At 48.4% G+C, this 17,656-nt stretch overlaps 1 protein-coding gene across 2 annotated transcripts; it reads left to right on the forward strand.

Annotated features, from left to right (window-relative positions):
- Positions 7,354-17,544, forward strand: LOC102175746 (pulmonary surfactant-associated protein A). Of its 2 annotated transcripts, none has more exons than XM_018042467.1 (7): positions 7,354-11,298; positions 11,559-11,700; positions 13,244-13,463; positions 14,275-14,469; positions 14,716-14,835; positions 15,571-15,648; positions 16,102-17,544. In XM_018042467.1, exons 3-7 carry the CDS (start codon positions 13,376-13,378, stop codon positions 16,476-16,478), a joined length of 858 nt encoding a protein of 285 aa, XP_017897956.1. In that variant the 5' UTR covers positions 7,354-11,298; positions 11,559-11,700; positions 13,244-13,375; the 3' UTR covers positions 16,479-17,544. The 2 variants fall into 2 exon arrangements, with proteins under 2 accessions (XP_017897956.1, XP_017897957.1); XM_018042468.1 differs by having other exon boundaries at positions 14,275-14,442.

A 17,656-nucleotide genomic window follows, 5' to 3' on the forward strand; every position in this document is an offset into this window, starting at 1 on the left:
TGGGTAGATGGGGGAATGGGGAGATGTTAGCCAAAGGGTAGACACTTCCAGTTAAAAGTTCTGGGGAGCTGATATATAACAGTGATTATAGCTAATAGCACTGTATATACTTAAAATTGCTAAGTGTGTAGATCTTAAATATTCCCACCACAAAAAAGAAATGATAATTGCATGACATGGTGGAAGTGTTAGCTAATGCTCTGGTGGTAATCATTTTGCAGTATATTAAGTGTATTAAATCAGCTCTTTGTACACCTTAAGCATATCTATGTTATAAGTCAATTATATCTCAGTAAGTCTGTGGGGAAAAAGCAGAGGGACAGACGCCTGGTTCCTGGACTCTCAGATCTACTGCCTTCTTACTGTGGCATCTTCATGAAAGAGGTTTTGGGGAAATAAGAGAGGCTGTGCTCTGAGTTCGGCTCATATCAGCCTTCAGTTCAGTTCAGTCACTCAGTTGTGTCCGACTCTTTGCGACCCCATGAATCATAGCATGCCAGGCCTCCCTGTCCATCACCAACTCCCGGAGTTCACTCAGACTCACATCCATTGAGTCAGTGATGCCATCCGGCCATCAATGCAGAAAAATGTGGGTAGGGAAATAACTCCATGTAAGCAGAAACTAGCCAGAGGGAACCAGGAGAGTTTACAACCCCAGAAGTCTGCATCAAAGGTGCCATTGGACCTCCCTTTACAATATGGGAGTCCAACAGACCCATTTGCTGTGACTGTCTCAAGACAATGTGAGCCTCAAAAGTCATAAGGGAAATAATTCACTATATTTCGTTTCATAAAAAATTTCTGTGCATTGGAAAAATGCAAAGATAAAACATAAGTAACAAATGGAAAATATTTGCAATGTCAAATTTAATGAACCAGAGATCAATAAGAAAGCAGCCAAAACCCCAGAGGTAAATGAACAAAATACAAGAACAGGAATAGACAGATGTCATTAAAGTAATGGAACAAACCACCAGAAATGAGTGTTGCTCAGCTGTACACATTTCAAGAAATAACTTTTAAAAAATGCAGTATTGGATCTTGGCCAAGAAATGGCTGGGGGGTGGGGTGGGGAAATAGTCTTAAAATTCAGAGCTATCAAAGGCATAAGGAAGTACGCATTTCCAAATACAGTCCCTGTGACTTGTTCACAGACTTCCAAGAGGGTACTCGGTTCTTTTGTTCTTAACATTTAAATGCCATGTTTGTCCTGTTTGACCTCTGGGTCAGAGGTGCCATCAAGACAGGGAGGGAATGCTTTGCTCCCTGAACTGTGGGTCAGGTGGCCATGCCCCATCCTGAGGACGACCAGGAAGGCAAGGTTGGTGTGTGCTGAATGGATCATGGTGGTGGTGGTAGGGTGGGCATGTGACTTTTCTTGGGAAACCCATGTCTATTCTTGCCTACCTAAGAGCAGGGTCCTCTCTTGTTGCCAAGGTTGAAGGGGCTCCCTCTAGGGTGTTTTGTGGAGTTCCAACAGGGTGGCCCTGGGACACTGGGGGCTAGAAGGAGCCCCTGTCCTCTACAAGCCAAGGCTGAAACTGCTGAGGCATTTGTGTAGCCTAAGAGGACTATTCAGATCCCCAAGTTACAGAGGAGGAAACTGAGGCTCAGGAGGGTGGGGCCACCTCTGAGGATCCTCACTCCATAAAGGGCTGACCCTGTCCCCAGGCAGGATAGGAACCACAGGTGTGGTGGCTGAGTCTCCTTCACTTCATTGCAAGAAGTGGCTGGATCATGTCCCACCCAGCACTGGGCCTCACCATGCTGCTCTGGAGGGTATGAGGACCCTCCAAGCTGTGTGTACTCTCCGGTAAGAGGGACAGCCCTGGGCCCCTGGGGAGGAGTAGGGAACTCCCTTTCACTTACCCCTGGACCCTGTGGGCCCCCCCACCTCCAGGGTCCCTGACCTCAACCACTGGCACACACCTCCCTCCTCCTGACTGAAGGTTGGGTTGGGTGCAGTGGGGTAGGGGTCTCTTGATATTTGTGGGTGACATAAAGCTGGTTGGCTTGTTCTGTTGGGCTGAGGGTTTCCTACACAGCTCCAAGGGGGCAGCCCTGGCTAGGCTGACAGTGCTGCCTCCCCATCGCCTCCCCCAGGGCTGCGCCCCTCCCAAGAGGCAGGCCCCTCCACCTCCCTCCACGCACCTCTGAAGAGCAGTGCCCCTCTCCTGTGGCCAAGATTGAGGGTCCTACCTAGGAACTTTCTCCCTAAAAAAAAAATGTGGTGGGGGGAGAAGGGAAGAAGGAAGATCACCTTTAATTAGCTCCGGTTTTGGCACCAAATATCCCGAGGTCATGAGCTCCACGGTATCTCAGTTGTTTCTGTCTTACTTCTGTTTCTCTGCTTTTCTTACGTTTCATTTTCCATTTCTAACTTTCTGAGCTCCAGATAGATTCCAGTGGCTTCTAGATCCAAAATTTACCCCAGAGGCAGTTCTACAGTTTCCACATCGTTTTCCACTTCAACTTTTTCACTTGTTTCTAGTTTCTCTGACAGGCAATTACAGAAAATAATCTCTGTTACTTGTATTTTTCAAAAAATTTTGAGGTTTTTGTTGTAGTCCAAAATGGTGAATTTTAATCTTATGTGATGACCTGATGTCATTAGCATGTAGATTTGCATCTATTTCACTTTGTTGTTTAAATGTTTTGAATTATGTAAATCAGATACTCCAATGGACAGTAATTTTAAGCTTTCCTTAGGGAAAGCTATAGACGAAAGAGAACAGTAATGTGTGAATGCTCAGGCACGGCAGATGGTGGTTTCCTCCCTCCCCTTCTCTTCCTTCCCTCCTGCCTCACTCCCTCTCTCCCCCTCCTAACCATCCCTTCTTTTTCCTATCTTTTTTTCCTTCCCTCCCTCCTATCCACAGAGGGTCTCCAACAAGATGAACCCAAACAGACTTACACCAAGATATTTAAATTTTAAAAGTTAAAGAGAATTTTAAAGGCAGCAAGAGAAGAACCAGTTCACATATAAGGAAACCCTTGTAAGACTGTCAGCCGATTTTTCTGCAGAAAATTTGCAGGCCAGACAGGATCTCTTGTAACTTAATATAAAAACAAACAAATAATTAAGAAATGGGCAGAAGACCTGAATAGATATTTTTTTTCTAAAGAAGACATTCAGATGGCCAACAGTCACATGAAAAGATGCTCAACATCACTAAACATTAGGAGATGCAAATCATAACTACAATGAGATATAATAAACCTGTCATAATGGCTGTAATCAAAAAGAGAATAAATAGGGAGTTACCTGGTGGTCTAGTGGTTAGGACTGTTATTCCCATCTCTCAAGAATTTCTACAGCTTGTTGTGATCCACATAGTCTAAGTCTTTAGTGTAGACAACGAAGCAGAAGTAGATGTTTTTCTGGAATACCCTTGATTTCTCCATGATCCGTGTTGGCAATTTAATCTCTGGTTCTTCTACCTCTTGGAAACCAGCTTGTACATCTAGAAGTTCTCAGTTCATGCTGCTGAAGCCTAGCTTGAAGGATTTGAGCATAATCTTGCTAACATGTGAAATGAGCACAATTGCATGGTAGTTTTAACATTCTTTGACATTGGAATGAAAACTGACTGTACAAAAAAGGTCTTAATGACCCAGATAACCATGATGGTGTCGTCACTCACTTAGAGCCAGACATCCTTGAATGTGAAGGCAAGTGGGCCTTAGGAAGCATTACTATGAAAAAAGCTAGTGGAGGTGACAGAATTCTAGCTGAGCTATTTCAAATCCTAAAAGATGTTAAAGTGCAGCACTCAATACGTCAGCAAATTGGAAAGCTCAGCAGTGGCCACAGAACAGGAAAAGGTCAGTTTTCATTCCAATCCCAAAGCAAGGCAGTGCCAAAGAACTACCATATGATCCAGCAATTCCACTCGTGGATATTTTTACCTGAAGGAAATAAAAACACTAATTCAAAAAGATGTATGCACCTTAATGTTCGGAGCTGGGGCTTCCCAGGTGGCGCAAGTGGTAAATAACCCACCTGCCCTGGGTCTAGAAGATCCCTTGGAGGAGGAAATGGCAACCCACTCCAGTATTCCTGCCTGGAAAATCCCATGGACAGAGGAGCCTGGTGGGCTACAGTCCATAGGGTCGCAAAGTGTCGAACACGACTGAAGCAACTTGGCATGCTAGCATGCACATTCACAGCTGCATTATTTACAGTAGCGAAGATATGGGGCAAACTAAGTGTCCATCAGCAGACAAACGGACAAAGAAGATGTATATATTTCACGAAATGTGAAGTGAAGTGTTAGTCAGTTGTGCCCACCTCTTTGTGACACCATGAACTGCAGCCTACCAGACTCCTCTGTCCATGGGATTTTCCAGGTAAGAATACTGGAGTGGGTGGCCATTTACTTCTCCAGGGGATCTTCCCAACCTAAGGATCGAACCTGGGTCTCCTACACTGCAGGCAGATTCTTTACGGACTAAGGTTATTCAATCATAAAAAGAATGGAATTCTGCCATTTACAACAACATGGATGGACCTGAAGAGTATTAAGCTTAATGAAACAAAGACAAAGACTGTATGTCGTCACTCAGATTTAAAATCTGATAAAATGTGGTATAACAAGGAAACAGACTTATAGAGGACAAACTAGTGGTTATCATAGTAGAGAAGGGGGGAGGGGCAAGAGATTAAGAGGTAAAAACTATGTTTCAACAGGTGACAAGAGGATATAGCCAATATTTATATTAATTTTAAATGGGGTATAATCTATAAAACACTGAATCACTGTTACATACCTGAGCTAATATTATAAATCAACTCTAGGTTAATTAAAAAACCACACAGAGTCTAGATTTGGATCACGCATCTAATGATCCAGATGGAGTGTTTGTCAGGGAGGACATGTTCTCTGAGCCCTGGACACATTTCTTCTTCCTTCCTTGCCTGCCAGGCATTCTCTGCTCCTCCTCCACACCATCCCGTGAATGCACCTGTGGAGTTCCTGGCAGCAGGGTGTTCTCTTCTTTTCCTCCAGGAAGCCAGCGTGGGCCCTTGAGCTAGCTTCTCACCAAGGGGTCATTGTTCTCCGGGTCCTCCCTTGGGGGCTGGGTCTTCCTTGCATTCCCTCAAACAGAAAGTAGAAATGGATTACCTCTTGGCTTTCTGACCCTGCGGGTGGCCTTGCTAATCCAAACCCCCAAATTACCCCAAGGCCCAATGTAAAAACTCACCTTGTCCAAATGTATTTTTGAATTAGCTATATTTGTTTTCATTTCAAAGAACTGTTTTTACATAAGTCTTTTTTTCTTCTTCTCATATTGCATCTCCGTAGTATTATAAACAAGTTATGGATAGTATTTAGCAGGTAGTGGTTTTTAAAATGATTCCCATTATATTTTAATCTCTAGAAAATGTAATAAGGTAAATTTGATGTAATTCACTATTTCTTAACTATTATCTGGGAGAAGTTCAACCACCAAAGACGTTAGACATATCGGAACACTGTTTCTCTGTTGAAGCTTCTGTGTGGCTGGGCGGTAAGAGAACAGCGGAGGTTGTATCATGGCACCAGGGGCTCCTGGCGGTCTGTCCGGGTCTGGCAGGGCTGCCGCCCTCTGGTTGTCACTGGGGCTGGACTGAGTTCAGTTACTTAGGGCTGCACAGGTACACGCAGGTTGGGATTCCCACCTCTCCAGGGCTTCTGGGCCAGGGAGGCCTTCAGCTTTTTCATCGAAGAGTGAGGAGCCTTCCCTGACGGCACCGTTGGCTGTGCGCCCGCTGAAGGCCTAGGAGCAGCCTGAGCCAAGATCTGGAGCAGCAGCCTTGGGGCTGGAGGCTGGGGCATGAGTCGCTGCGCCCAGTAGTCTAGCTGATCCAGGATCAAACATGCTCAGGGGTGGATGTGGATTCTAGGCAAAGAGCAAGGCTGGAGCTTCTGGCTGATACAGCAAGCAGTCCTGGGACCTGAGGCTTGGATAAGGTCTACCTTGCAGAGTGACTGTCCAAGAGGAGTCCATCCAGAGCCTAAGCCTGTGGGCAAAGGATGCACTGGATCTTCAGGGAAATTTTGCCCAGGATTCTGTGAGATCAGATGGGAAGAAGTTCAAACCTGACTCTAGACCCTGCAGACCGTGCTACTTCTGGGAAGTTATGGAGCCTCACTGAGCCTCAGTTCCTCTATTATTTAAGGGAGTAAAGATGGGCCCTGCAAAGAATATGGTGGATGTAGAGAAACCTAACATGTGCTCAGGAGTGGACACTGCTTCACATCCACCTTCTCCAGGGACAGCATTGAGCCAGCCTCTGTGGAAATAGGGATGGAACGTCCAAGGGTGAAGACTCTATCAGGCTAGGTCAGGGGGAAAGCAGATCCTCATGGCAGAGCCAGGAGAGTGAGAGGATTAAGTCAGGACTTATCAAGACCCCTGATATAAAACCGCCCTTCGTGAAGGTGGAATGAGTGAACAGGGAGAGTGATGTGCGACGTTTGTTTTCAGATCGGCTCATTTGACTGCAATTTTTTCTTCAGCCACCAGAGGGCAGAGCTGACCCATACATTTCCTATGGGATAGCCGTGGGCTGTAAGTTGTCGCCCTATTTATTTAACTTATATGCAGAGTACATCATGAGAAATGCAGGACTGGATGAAGCACAAGGTGGAATCAAGACTGCGGGAGAAATACCAATAACCTCAGATATGCAGGTAACACCACACTTACGGCAGAAAGAGAACTAAAGAGCTTCCTGATGAAAGTGAAAGAGAAGAGAGAAAAAGTCAAAAAACTTAAAACTCAACATTCAGAAAACTATGATTATGGCATCTGGTCCCATCACTTCATGGCAAATGGAGAAACAGTGGAAACAGTGAGAGACTTTATTTTGGGGGGCTCCAAAATCACTGCAAATGGTGACTGCAGCCATGAAATTAAAAGACGCTTAACTCCTTGGAAAAAAAGTTATGACCAACCTAGACAGAATATTAAAAAGCAGAGACATTACTTTGCCAACAAAATCCATCTAGTCAAAGCTATGTGAGAGTTGGACCATAAAGAAAGCTGAGCACTGAAGAATTGATGCTTTTGAACTGTGGTGTTGGAGAAGTCTCTTGAGAATCCCTAGGGCTGCAAGGAGATCCAACCAGTCCATCCTAAAGGAGATCAGTCCTGAATATTCATTGGAAGGACTGATGTTGAAGTGGCAACTCCAATACTTTGGCCACCTGATGTGAAGAACTGACTCATTTGAAAAGATCCTGGTGCTGGGAGAGATTGAAGGCAGGAGGAGAAGGGGATGACAGAGGATAAGATGGTTGGATGGCATCACTGACTCGATGGACATGAGTTCTCTGGGAGTTAATGATGGACTGGGAAGTCTGGCTGCAGTCCAGGGGGTCACAAAGAGTTGGACAGGACTGAGCGTCTGAACTGAACTGAGCTGTGGGCTCCCTCTTGTGAATTCTTTTGGGAAGGCTCAGGGATCACCTTCCGCCTCTGTAGGTACAGAAACCATTCACAGGCCCTGAGAAGTCAGAACCATTTTCTTAACATTCTGTCTCTGGAGCAAGTCCTTTTCCTTAGGGGGAGGGATTATGCACATGAGAGCCTGATCCTTAGGTTCCTCAGGAATCCATATGGAACACACAGACCATCCAACTTTTGCGTCTGCTCTTCAGGGGACTTTAGAAGGCAAAGGGAAGGCCTGATCAAGGACACTGAAGGCCCTGCCCCAGGCACCATCATCCCCCACCCTGCAACGAGCCAGGCCTCAGGGGCACAGCTGGGAACCAGGGGGCTTCCTGAGTAAGGATCTCCCCAGGATTGTGAGACTCGGGCACAAGCAGGAGAGTGTGTGGCACTGTGTCCTGCTGCCCCCCGACCTTTCATTGCGTGCACCAACCTGGTCTCCTTCCCTCCTTGGGCCCCTCTGTCCCTTTCATGAGTGTCTCCCAATCCAGCCAACTCTCCGCGATTCTCTGGGGCTGTGGAACAACGCTCTGCTGGCCACTTGGTTTCCTCTACATCCATGGTGTGGCTTGCATCCTTGTGGGACTCTGATTAGTTCACTGTTCCCTTCCCTGGTTCGTGTTTATCCGAGAAACTTATCCTCAGCCTACTCTTATGCACTTCTTGGGCGCAGGCTCTTTCTCCTCCTCCCTGTTGGTCTTTGGCCCAACTGGGATCTCATGTAGAATCTTTGTTTGTCCCATGGATATCTGTAGAGCTGTGGGCAGACAGAGCCGTGGCAGAGGGCACAGCCTCAGGACAGTACTGCTGGGTTGCCGAGACAAGGCTCTTTTATGGAAGCAGACATAGCTGGTGGCCAGTGGCCCTGCAGGGGTCACCTGCCATAGTTGGATTCCTGAAGGCCCCGCCTCTCTGAATGTCCCTGCAGACCTTGCTCCTGGCCTTGGGCAGTGTGGGGGCCACGGCCAGTGTGTGCCCTCTGGTCTTGAGTTGGGGCTTAGGCATGTAGCTATCCACTCTACCCATTCCAGTATTCTCGCCTGGAGATTCCCATGGACAGAGGAGCCAGATGGGCTACAGTCCATGGGGTCGCAAAAGAGTCCGACACAACTAAGCAACTAATAGAAATGCTTTCACTTCCATGTAGCTTAGGGGAGTCCCAGCTCTGGCAGAGGATGGGGCTGTGCTCAATTGGCAGCAGGCTGAGTTCCCCTGGCTCAGGTCATATATGAAGCACAAATTCAGTTTTTTACATTTATGCTTGTAGTCATAATTTTCATATTAACACCATCTCCCGGTAAACCAAAATGTGTTTGGTTGAAGCTGTTTCAGAGACATATTAATTGGAATCTGGAGTCTTTACTTGTTCCTAGTCAGTTTCTCCTGGGGCAGTGAATCCAACGGTACATGGGATGGAGGGATTGGAGGCAGCAGCAACATAGCAGAGAGGTATCAGAAGACTGTGGAGTTAGGAGTGATGTAGACGCCAGGGAAGCCTTGCTTGCCCCTCAGAGGGCGGACACTGGGCTAGTGTGTGAGGGGCTGACCCTGCTCCCTACAGACGTGGGACACTCCATCGAGGACCAGATTTTCCCCGCATCCGTTCCCCTGCCAGGACCACTACCTGAACTCTTGTCTCATCATCTCTTCAGCTCAGTGAGGTGGGGTAGCCTGCGGTCTGATTGCCTGCCAGGGTGCTGTGAGAGAACAGAGTAGGAGGGGCTGAGACCTCCTCAGCCCCATTTTTGAGCTGCTCTAAGTTGAAAGCTCTCCAGAGAACATCCCCTCTTGAACATTCAGGTCTTTTAGAAAATGAAACCCAGACCATAGCCGATCTTAGGCCCACCTCTTGGCCTGAGGAGACATTGTCCCAACATCCCGGGTCACTGGGACAAGCACTGCAGGGCGTTCATGCCCAGAGGCTTTGGGCTCTTCTGAAATGTTTTCTAAAGTCTAGGATGAAGGTACTGAGATATTCTTGCTGTAATCAGAGGTTGATAGAATACAGGAGGGCTCGCCGAAGGGCACTGCACACGGGAGAGTGGACCATGTGGAAGGACCCAAAAGAACAAGCCTCTTTAGAGAGCTCTGTGCAGACTCACACTGTTAACTCCAGGCTGTTCTGGGGCCAGGCTCCCAGGTGGAGGCCAAGGCTGACACAGGGTCACTTGTGTATCAGGATGGGGCACCGAAGTTCTCTGAGGGACAGTGGAGGGCCTGGGTGAATGTAATAAATGAATATAATAAATGTGGGGGAGGCATGGGGAGATACATGATGGGAAAAGCCCCTTCGACTCCAATACAGACATGAGGCTGGAATCAGTCAGATCAGAAGCTGGTGGTTCTGCAAATCAGGAGGGGAAAGAGAGTTCCATGTTGTCCTGAGTGTGGGATTCCTCCCGGAACCCTGTAACTGTTCAGCGCACAGGCTAATGTGCGTGTTTGATTCTGATGACCAGGGCCTCCTCGATCCTGGGACAAACTAAAGCGTTGTTTGTGAAGAAGCTTGCAGGCTCTTGAAAGTCTTCTGCCTGTCACAGTGTAGGTGGCAGACAGTCTCTCTAACTCCCTGAGGCTGGGATCCAGGGGCAGCCCATCCTGCGTCCTTCTCGGGGAGGTGAACCCCAACCTGCTTGGGGCTAGTCCCTCTGTCCACCTGCCCTACCCCGCAGGCTACGTTCAGCTTTGCTTCCAGCAGGCAGTCACGTGTAAATAAGCTCCAGAGCCTGAGCCCTGGCTGATGCCTCCTCTCTGGGCTGAGCATGTGTGCTTTGCAAGGTGTCTGAAGCCCACTGCCCCAGAGAAAGGGACTCTTCGACTCTGTGAGAAACCTCTGCACATGGTCAACATCTCTGCTTTGGTGGACACTCGTCCCCTGGAAGGCTGGTCAGGCACTCTGGCCACACGGTCCTTTCCTTTTCTCTCTCCTACCGTATCTCACTTCCCTGCCTGCCCTCCCGATGTAGCCACGGGAACTCCCTTGGGAGAGTCGCTCTTGTCCAGGTGGAGGCAGGGCATGAAGCAAGCCCTGAGCATTCTCACCCCTGGCTCCTGCGTATCCCCTGCCATTTCAGGAGAGCTGGGGCTTGTTTTATTTTTTATTTTTTGGCCACACTCCACAGCATGTGGGATCTCAGTTCCCTGACCAGGGATCAAACCCACGATCCCTGCATTGGAAGCATGAGGTCTTAACGACTGGTCCAGCGGGCAAGTCCTGGAGTTTGTTTTCAATAGCAGCCTCATTTGAACCCACACACTCTCCTGCTTACCAACCACATAGAGGTCAGAGCCAAAGATGATTCACTTTGACCACGCGCTCCCAAATTAGACCCGTGAAGTGACATCAAAGCCAAAGGAGATCTCTGTTCAACCTCTGCAGGACAAGGTCCCTGCAGGGAGGGTTGCCAGATAAAATATAAGACGCTCAACTGCATCTGAACCTCAGATAACCAATGAGTAATAATATTGCATACTTACAGTAAAAAGATTATTTGTTCCTTTGTGCACTGTTGGTGGGATTGTAAACTGGTAAACAGGTCTGGTCACTATGGGAACCAGTATGGTGGCTCCTCAAAAATTGTAAAATAGAACTACCAGATCATCCAGCCATCTCAGTATATATTCAAAGTATATATCTGAGTATATATTCAAAGGAAACGAAAACAGGTTATCAAGAGATATCGGTATTCCCGTGTTCATTGCAGCATTACTCACAATAGCCAAGTATGGAAATAACCTAAATGTCCATTGATAATAAGATGTGGTGTATACTACCATGAAATATTATTCCGCCATGAGAAAAAGGACATCCTGCCATTTGCAACAATATGGATACACCTTGAGGACATTATGCTAAGTGAGGTAAGTATTAGTCGCTCAGTTGTGTCCAACTCTTTGCGACCCCAAGGACTGTAGCCTGCCAGGCTACTCTGTCCATGGGATTTCCCTGGCAAGAATACTGGAGTGGGTTGCATTTCCTTCTCCAGGGGATCTTCCTGACCCAGGGATTGAACCCAGGTCTCCCGCTTTGCAGGCAGACTCTTTACCCTCTGAGCTACCAGGGAAGCCAAGTGAGATAAGTCAGAGACAAATATTGTATGATATCTACATTTTTGTGGCAGAAAATACAATCAGAACACTCCAGACAAGAGAAGAATCATGATCAAAGACACGGAAAGCAGCACTCAGTTCTGTGAACTTGGAGCATCATCCTCTGAGAAGCTGCAGAAGGGAGAATTGATGGAACAAGAGATAAAGAAAGAGGTAAGGCCAGGTAAACAATTAATTCATGATTTTATTAGAATTTATATGACACACTTTTATATATTGGCATTAAGTTATGTAAGTAACTTGTTAAACAGATGACCTAAATGATGAAATAAAACACCACATGATACTCTTGTCACTGTTTAATGAAAGTAATAGCTGAACCAGTGCTAATTTCTTCATTTTGATGGTTATGTGGAAAAATATCTATGTATAAAATATAAATTAAGATACTAGGGTGATGGAATGTCATGGTTTCAGAAAACAATTTGTACTGCCCTGCATCTTTCCTATAGGCTTGATAGGAAATTTAATTTTGATTCAAAATTTAAAAAGGCTCAGGAAGTTATATAACCTGATCAAAACCACATGGATAAAGAGTGGCAGTTCCAAATCACAACTTGAGTATTTCTGACTCCTAAGTCCACCCCCTCCCCCACCAATCACATGGCCCTGACCTCCAGGCTGCCTTCCCCAGGGCCCTTCAAGATCTTCCCAAGAAGACTCTCCCTGTTCTTGTTCCTTCACCCCAAGAACCACACTCCCTCCAAGCCAAGTTGAAGTCCTTAAGCTGGACCCAGCTTGCCCCAGCCCAGTGCTGGCCCTGGCTCCCCATCCCATGCCGGCAGAGTCACAGGCATGTGACAGGTGGCAGCAGGGCAGCTGGAAGCACTTAGAGCTCCAGATCAGCTCTGACAGGCCTCCTGCTCCCAGGAGAGGAGTTCCATTAGCTAGGCTCCCACTTTCCCTGCGGATCTCAAGATTTTCAGACCACTCACAGGTAAGCATGGCAATCTTTTCCTGTCTTGGCTCTCCATTGTTACCATCCTACGTTAGAGATTCCCTCCTAATTAAGTGGCTTGAAGAGGGAATCTCTTCCATTGTCTTCACAAGTCATTCTACTACTTAAAGATATCACCACTGCAGGTCATTAGACATCACCATGGTCAAGACAGAAAATATGGCTTCCTGCCCTGTCTCCCTACCACTGAGCCTGCCAAGGTAAAGGAGTGGGGACCCAGCCAAGGGATCACCTGTGCCAGTGAACCATGTACCCATCAACTCAGCCACAGACCCCAGAAGCAGGAGTTGGGAGGCTCAGTAGTGAGCCATGCCCCTTGACAGACAGTTTGTTCCAGCTCAGTCTGATGATCCCTTGGCTTGAGACATGACCTCTGCGTGGTTTAGAGCCACAAGGATGCTTCCAAGACCAAAGAGTCTCTGGAACTGGAATGGCCCCAGCGGACAGCCCTTTATACCACTGATCTGTCCCTCTGCTCCCCTGGGAAAAGAGTCCAGCCCTGGTATGTTCTCTCCCACTGGTGGGCTTTTTGAGGGTAGTGATCCCAGGAGTGTGAACATGTCACTAGCCAGGACCAGGGACCTGAGACCCAGGAGGGAGAAGACTTCCTTTGCCACATGCCTCCTTGTAAGTGCTCTCGTCCTTCACTGCGTGGGAAACTGGATGGATGGAAGGAGAGTGGGTGACCTCCGGCCCATGGGAAATTTCCCTTCTTACCGACCTGGAGTTTCTCGTTAGCAGGTTTTCTAAGTGCCTCTCCAGCCTGAGTGCCTGTGAGGAAATGTTGCTGAGTAAACAAGATGGCGGCTTCCTGCCCAGCCCTTCTGGTGTAGAGGCCCTTGTGACAGGAACCTCTACAGGTTGGAGAGGATGCCTGGGGGCCTACATCAGTATAAATGGCACCATCCACCTGGCCACACTGCTCTGGAGGCAGGGAGCATGGGCTGTGTTCGTGCAGGTGAGTTTAGCCCCATCCTCTGGGTCTTCCCCAGGGTGAACCAGCCCAACAGTCACAGGCTTCACCACAGGTCAGGTGGAAAGGAGGGTCCTCCTCTGTACTACTAGGAGCTATTCCATAGAGTCCTAACTACGGGTGCAGGATGGGCTTGCAGATATCCTCATTCTTCACTGTGCTCCTAGGCCAAGTCCCTTCTCCCCAAGGACTCAGCAGGGCCAGCAGGGTTGGGGCAGGGGGAGAAACAGCCTGCCAAGGAGAAAGGGACACCAGAGCAGGGAGGAGGGGACTCCCTGTTGTTGACCAACTGGGAATGGCCAAGCCATGGGCCCTGGTCATTTCTCCTCATCCTCAGGATCGTGATCCCTCAACTCAAAAGGAGGCCATCTGAGAGTATGAGGGACAGACAGAATGAGTGAGTGAGTGACCATTTCCTTCCTCCCAGCAACCTGGGAGGTACAGGCCAGGATTTCCTCCAGGACAGACGTGTTAGGGGAAGCCAAGAGAGTTCCCTGGGGGTACACAGTGAGGAACAGAGACTCTATTAGAACCCAGGTCCTCTGACTCTCCAGAGCTCTTTACAACCCCTCACCTGCCCAGGTACCATACCACCTCCAGCCAAGGGGATGGGGCATGAGACCGTGTTAGGTACCAAATGATGCTGACATTTCCAAAAATAGTTTGGGTCTTTCCAGAGATCCTGAGAGTACCAACCCAGCCCTCAGGCCCCAGCATGTGCTGAATCTTGACAAAGCAGAGCAAGGGGAAACCCTGATAAATGCTTCAGCGGGGCCACGGCCCTTCCCTTCCACAGGAGGAGCCGCTGGAACAGGCGCCATGCTGCTGTGCTCTTTGACCCTTACGCTCCTCTGGATGGTGGCTTCTGGCCTCGAGTGCGACACGAAGGAAGTTTGTCTTGGAAGCCCTGGCATTCCTGGCACTCCTGGATCCCATGGCCTGCCAGGAAGAGATGGGAGAGATGGTATCAAAGGAGACCCTGGGCCTCCAGGTACCGAGTGGGAGGGGGGGACAGTGACCTGATTTCAAGGGGACCACCTGCCCAGGTGGGTCCAAGGGTCAGCTGGATGGTGGGTATTTCCTGGGACCCTTAGACTGGAACAGCCCTGGATGGTCTATCCTCAGTGCCCGTGGAAGGACAGGCAAGTCAGCCTGGCTGAAATGGAGGTCCAGTCGCTTAAGCCCCAACTCATTGTGGGTTACAGATACCATACATCCTCCTCCCCTCTCTCTGCAGGCCCCATGGGCCCCCCTGGAGGAATGCCAGGCCTCCCTGGGCGTGATGGGATGACTGGAGCCCCTGGCCTCACTGGAGAACGTGGAGAAAAGGGAGAGCCTGGCGAGAGAGGTCCTCCAGGTGAGCTGGATGGGGCCAGTGGGCAGAGGCAACTGGACACCGTGCCCATGTGTTCAGTTACATGAGGAATGATGGGGGTCAGACAAAACTGTGCAAGTTCCCAAAGGGCATCCCGGAGGTGTTTGGGGTGTGGGTCATAAGTGCAGAGTCTGGTGGGAATCGAAAGTTTTCTGTGCATTACAACTGCTGCCAGGAAGATACGGGACATCAGGTGTGGGAAATGGAATAGCGATGGAAGGAGGGGAAGCCCTTCCTGGGGCCGAGGTGTATGGGCTCACATGGACCAAGAGCAGACAGATGATGAAATTGGGGGCCCTGCTTGCCCAGGGGGCCTCTGGAGCTCTAGGTTTCTTACTATCCCTTATAGCAGCAATGAGGGTACATCAGAGTACAGAAAGAACCACATTTGCTCTTAATGGAGGGTGGGAAAGGGGCCCTGCCCAGGAACTAGAGAACTCCACAGATATGGACAGACAGAGCCATGGAAGGACATGGAAGGAAAGAAGAGCAGGGAAGGGGCAAGCAGGTGCAAGGAGGCACTAAGGGATAAGCGTGTAGGGAAGACTGAAACCTACTCTGGCCTTGTGGACCGTTATGACCGGGGGCCCGGGTGGTGGCTCTAGACTAGTGAAGGGCCGAATTCCAGGCTTGCAGTTGATCTCAGATCTGCTTGGCAGCAAGTGGGGTTGTTGTCGGCCTGTTGGTCCTCTCATCTTGCCGGGGATTTCTCTACAGGGTTTCCAGCGTATCTAGATGAAGAGCTCCAGGGCACACTCCATGAGATCAGACATCAAGTCCTGCAGTCACAGGGCGGTAAGGGGTCCCCCTTGGGGCTCTATATGGTAGGGGGTCTCCCATTGGTTCTCCTCATCCTCAGAACCAGGCTCCAGAATCTAGAGACTTGATGAACAAGTGTAGATGTGGAAGTCATTTTTTAGATGTTCTTAAACGGCCAGAGGTGAGAGAAATAGACATGAATTAGTTCCCTATGTCCTGGGGAAGCAAGGTCCCTATCGATATTGCTTTCTTTGATTCCCAGGAAATTGCACAGTTTATAACACATAATAATAAGTAATTGCTAAATGGGTGAAGGAATAAACAGAATCATGAGGGCATAGCAGAGAATCCAGAAAGACTGGGGTTGGAAGAAGGAGTGATGACAGAGGCAGGCAAAGATAAAGAGATTGGGGAGAACACAAAGGTGGAGAGCCTGAAGGGAAGGAGGCAAAGAGGTCTGTGGCCTGACCTGGATTCTTCTGCTGTCAGTCCTCATTTTGCAGGGGTCCATGCTGGCAGTAGGAGAGAAGGTCTTCTCTACCAATGGGCAGTCACTCAATTTTGATGCCATTAAAGAGTTATGTGCCAGAGCAGGTGGACACATTGCTGCCCCAAGGAGTCCAGAGGAGAATGAGGCCATTACCAGCATCGTGAAGAAGCACAATACTTATGCTTACCTGGGGCTGGCTGAAGGCCCCACCGCTGGAGACTTCTATTACCTGGATGGAGCCCCTGTGAATTATACCAACTGGTACCCAGGGGAGCCCAGGGGCCGGGGTAAAGAGAAGTGTGTAGAGATATACACAGATGGTCAGTGGAATGACAAGAACTGCCTGCAGTACCGACTGGCCATCTGTGAGTTCTGAGCAGGCACCAAAGCCACAGGATGGACAGAGTCCTATCTTTCCTTTCAGCCTCCATCCTGGGAATCTACCTGGTCTATGGATCAGGTGCTATAATTCCTTTGTGGCTATCAGAATTGAAGGCACTCTTGATCACTCCACTCCTGGGTGGATCCTAACTCCTCCCCAATGATCACTAATCAGTCTGACTCCCCCAGAACCCCTTCTCAGCATTGCACTCTTGGCAGCCACTCTAACTTTGCCCTTCTGCAAGAGACAGAGGTTTCTTTCCTCCTCTTCTTGTCCAGTTCCTTTATTTATAGATGGCAACAGTAAGGTCCTGAGATGAAGGTTCCCTCCAAAGCACCACACTGGGTGCCTGCTTCCTGGCCCCCTCTACTCTGTCTTTGCAGCTCACTGCTTGCCCAGCCTCATCAAGATTTAGCCGTTCTGCTCAAGCACAATGATAGGTGGACTTCTGGGAAATTTCACACATGTGGAGCTAAGGATACATTTGGGTTTATCTATCAACCTGAGATCTGTGGGGAGGCATCTTGTTAGGCTCTCCATGAAGTCAGAGGGTCAGGTGGTGCTCCAGCATGATGGAGGCCAATTTATTCCTAGTGATTGGCAGGTATTATTCACTTCCTTGAGTCTTGGGGTGTCAGCCAGTGCCTCTAAGGAAGATCTCACCCTCACCATAGACATTACCCAAGTAACTGCCTGCTGATGAACACATTCCCCACCTCTTCAGAACTCAGTGAGGAGTTCACACCACTTGTCACACCACCATTTATTGAGCACATACTATATACCAAGCACCTTGACACGCACTTCTAAAACATCTTATATGACTTAATCTTTGCACAGTGTCATGGGATGAGCGTTATTTTCCCCAATCTTTTATATAACAACACTGAAATTTAGAGAAGTTTAATGTTTTGAGTTTCTTTTTTTAAACATGAAGCAATTGGCAGAGGCTGGTTTCAAACTCATCTACCTGGACCCGAAGCTTGTGCTCATAACCACCCCACCTTCTCATTGAACAGAGATGATTCAAGTGTAATAAATCATGACTGTGTTAACATGAGTTTCCACTGCTTTGGTTTCAAGAAACATTTCTGTATTTTTAGAAGTCAAGTTAACTCTAGCTCTGAACCCCCACTTACCTGAAAAGTGGGAAGTGCAATCTCAGGTTGAAT

Source organism: Capra hircus, chromosome 28 (assembly GCF_001704415.2).
Source record: "Capra hircus breed San Clemente chromosome 28, ASM170441v1, whole genome shotgun sequence".
NCBI lineage: Eukaryota > Metazoa > Chordata > Mammalia > Artiodactyla > Bovidae > Capra > Capra hircus.

Bases quoted from the DNA above. Each gene is read 5' to 3' on its own strand.
- LOC102175746 (XM_018042467.1), top strand. From the start codon at position 13,376: ATGCCTGGGGGCCTACATCAGTATAAATGGCACCATCCACCTGGCCAC. The intron at 14,836-15,570 runs GTGAGCTGGATG...ATTTCTCTACAG, and splicing joins TGGCGAGAGAGGTCCTCCAG to GGTTTCCAGCGTATCTAGAT. The intron at 15,649-16,101 runs GTAAGGGGTCCC...TTCTGCTGTCAG, and splicing joins AGTCCTGCAGTCACAGGGCG to TCCTCATTTTGCAGGGGTCC.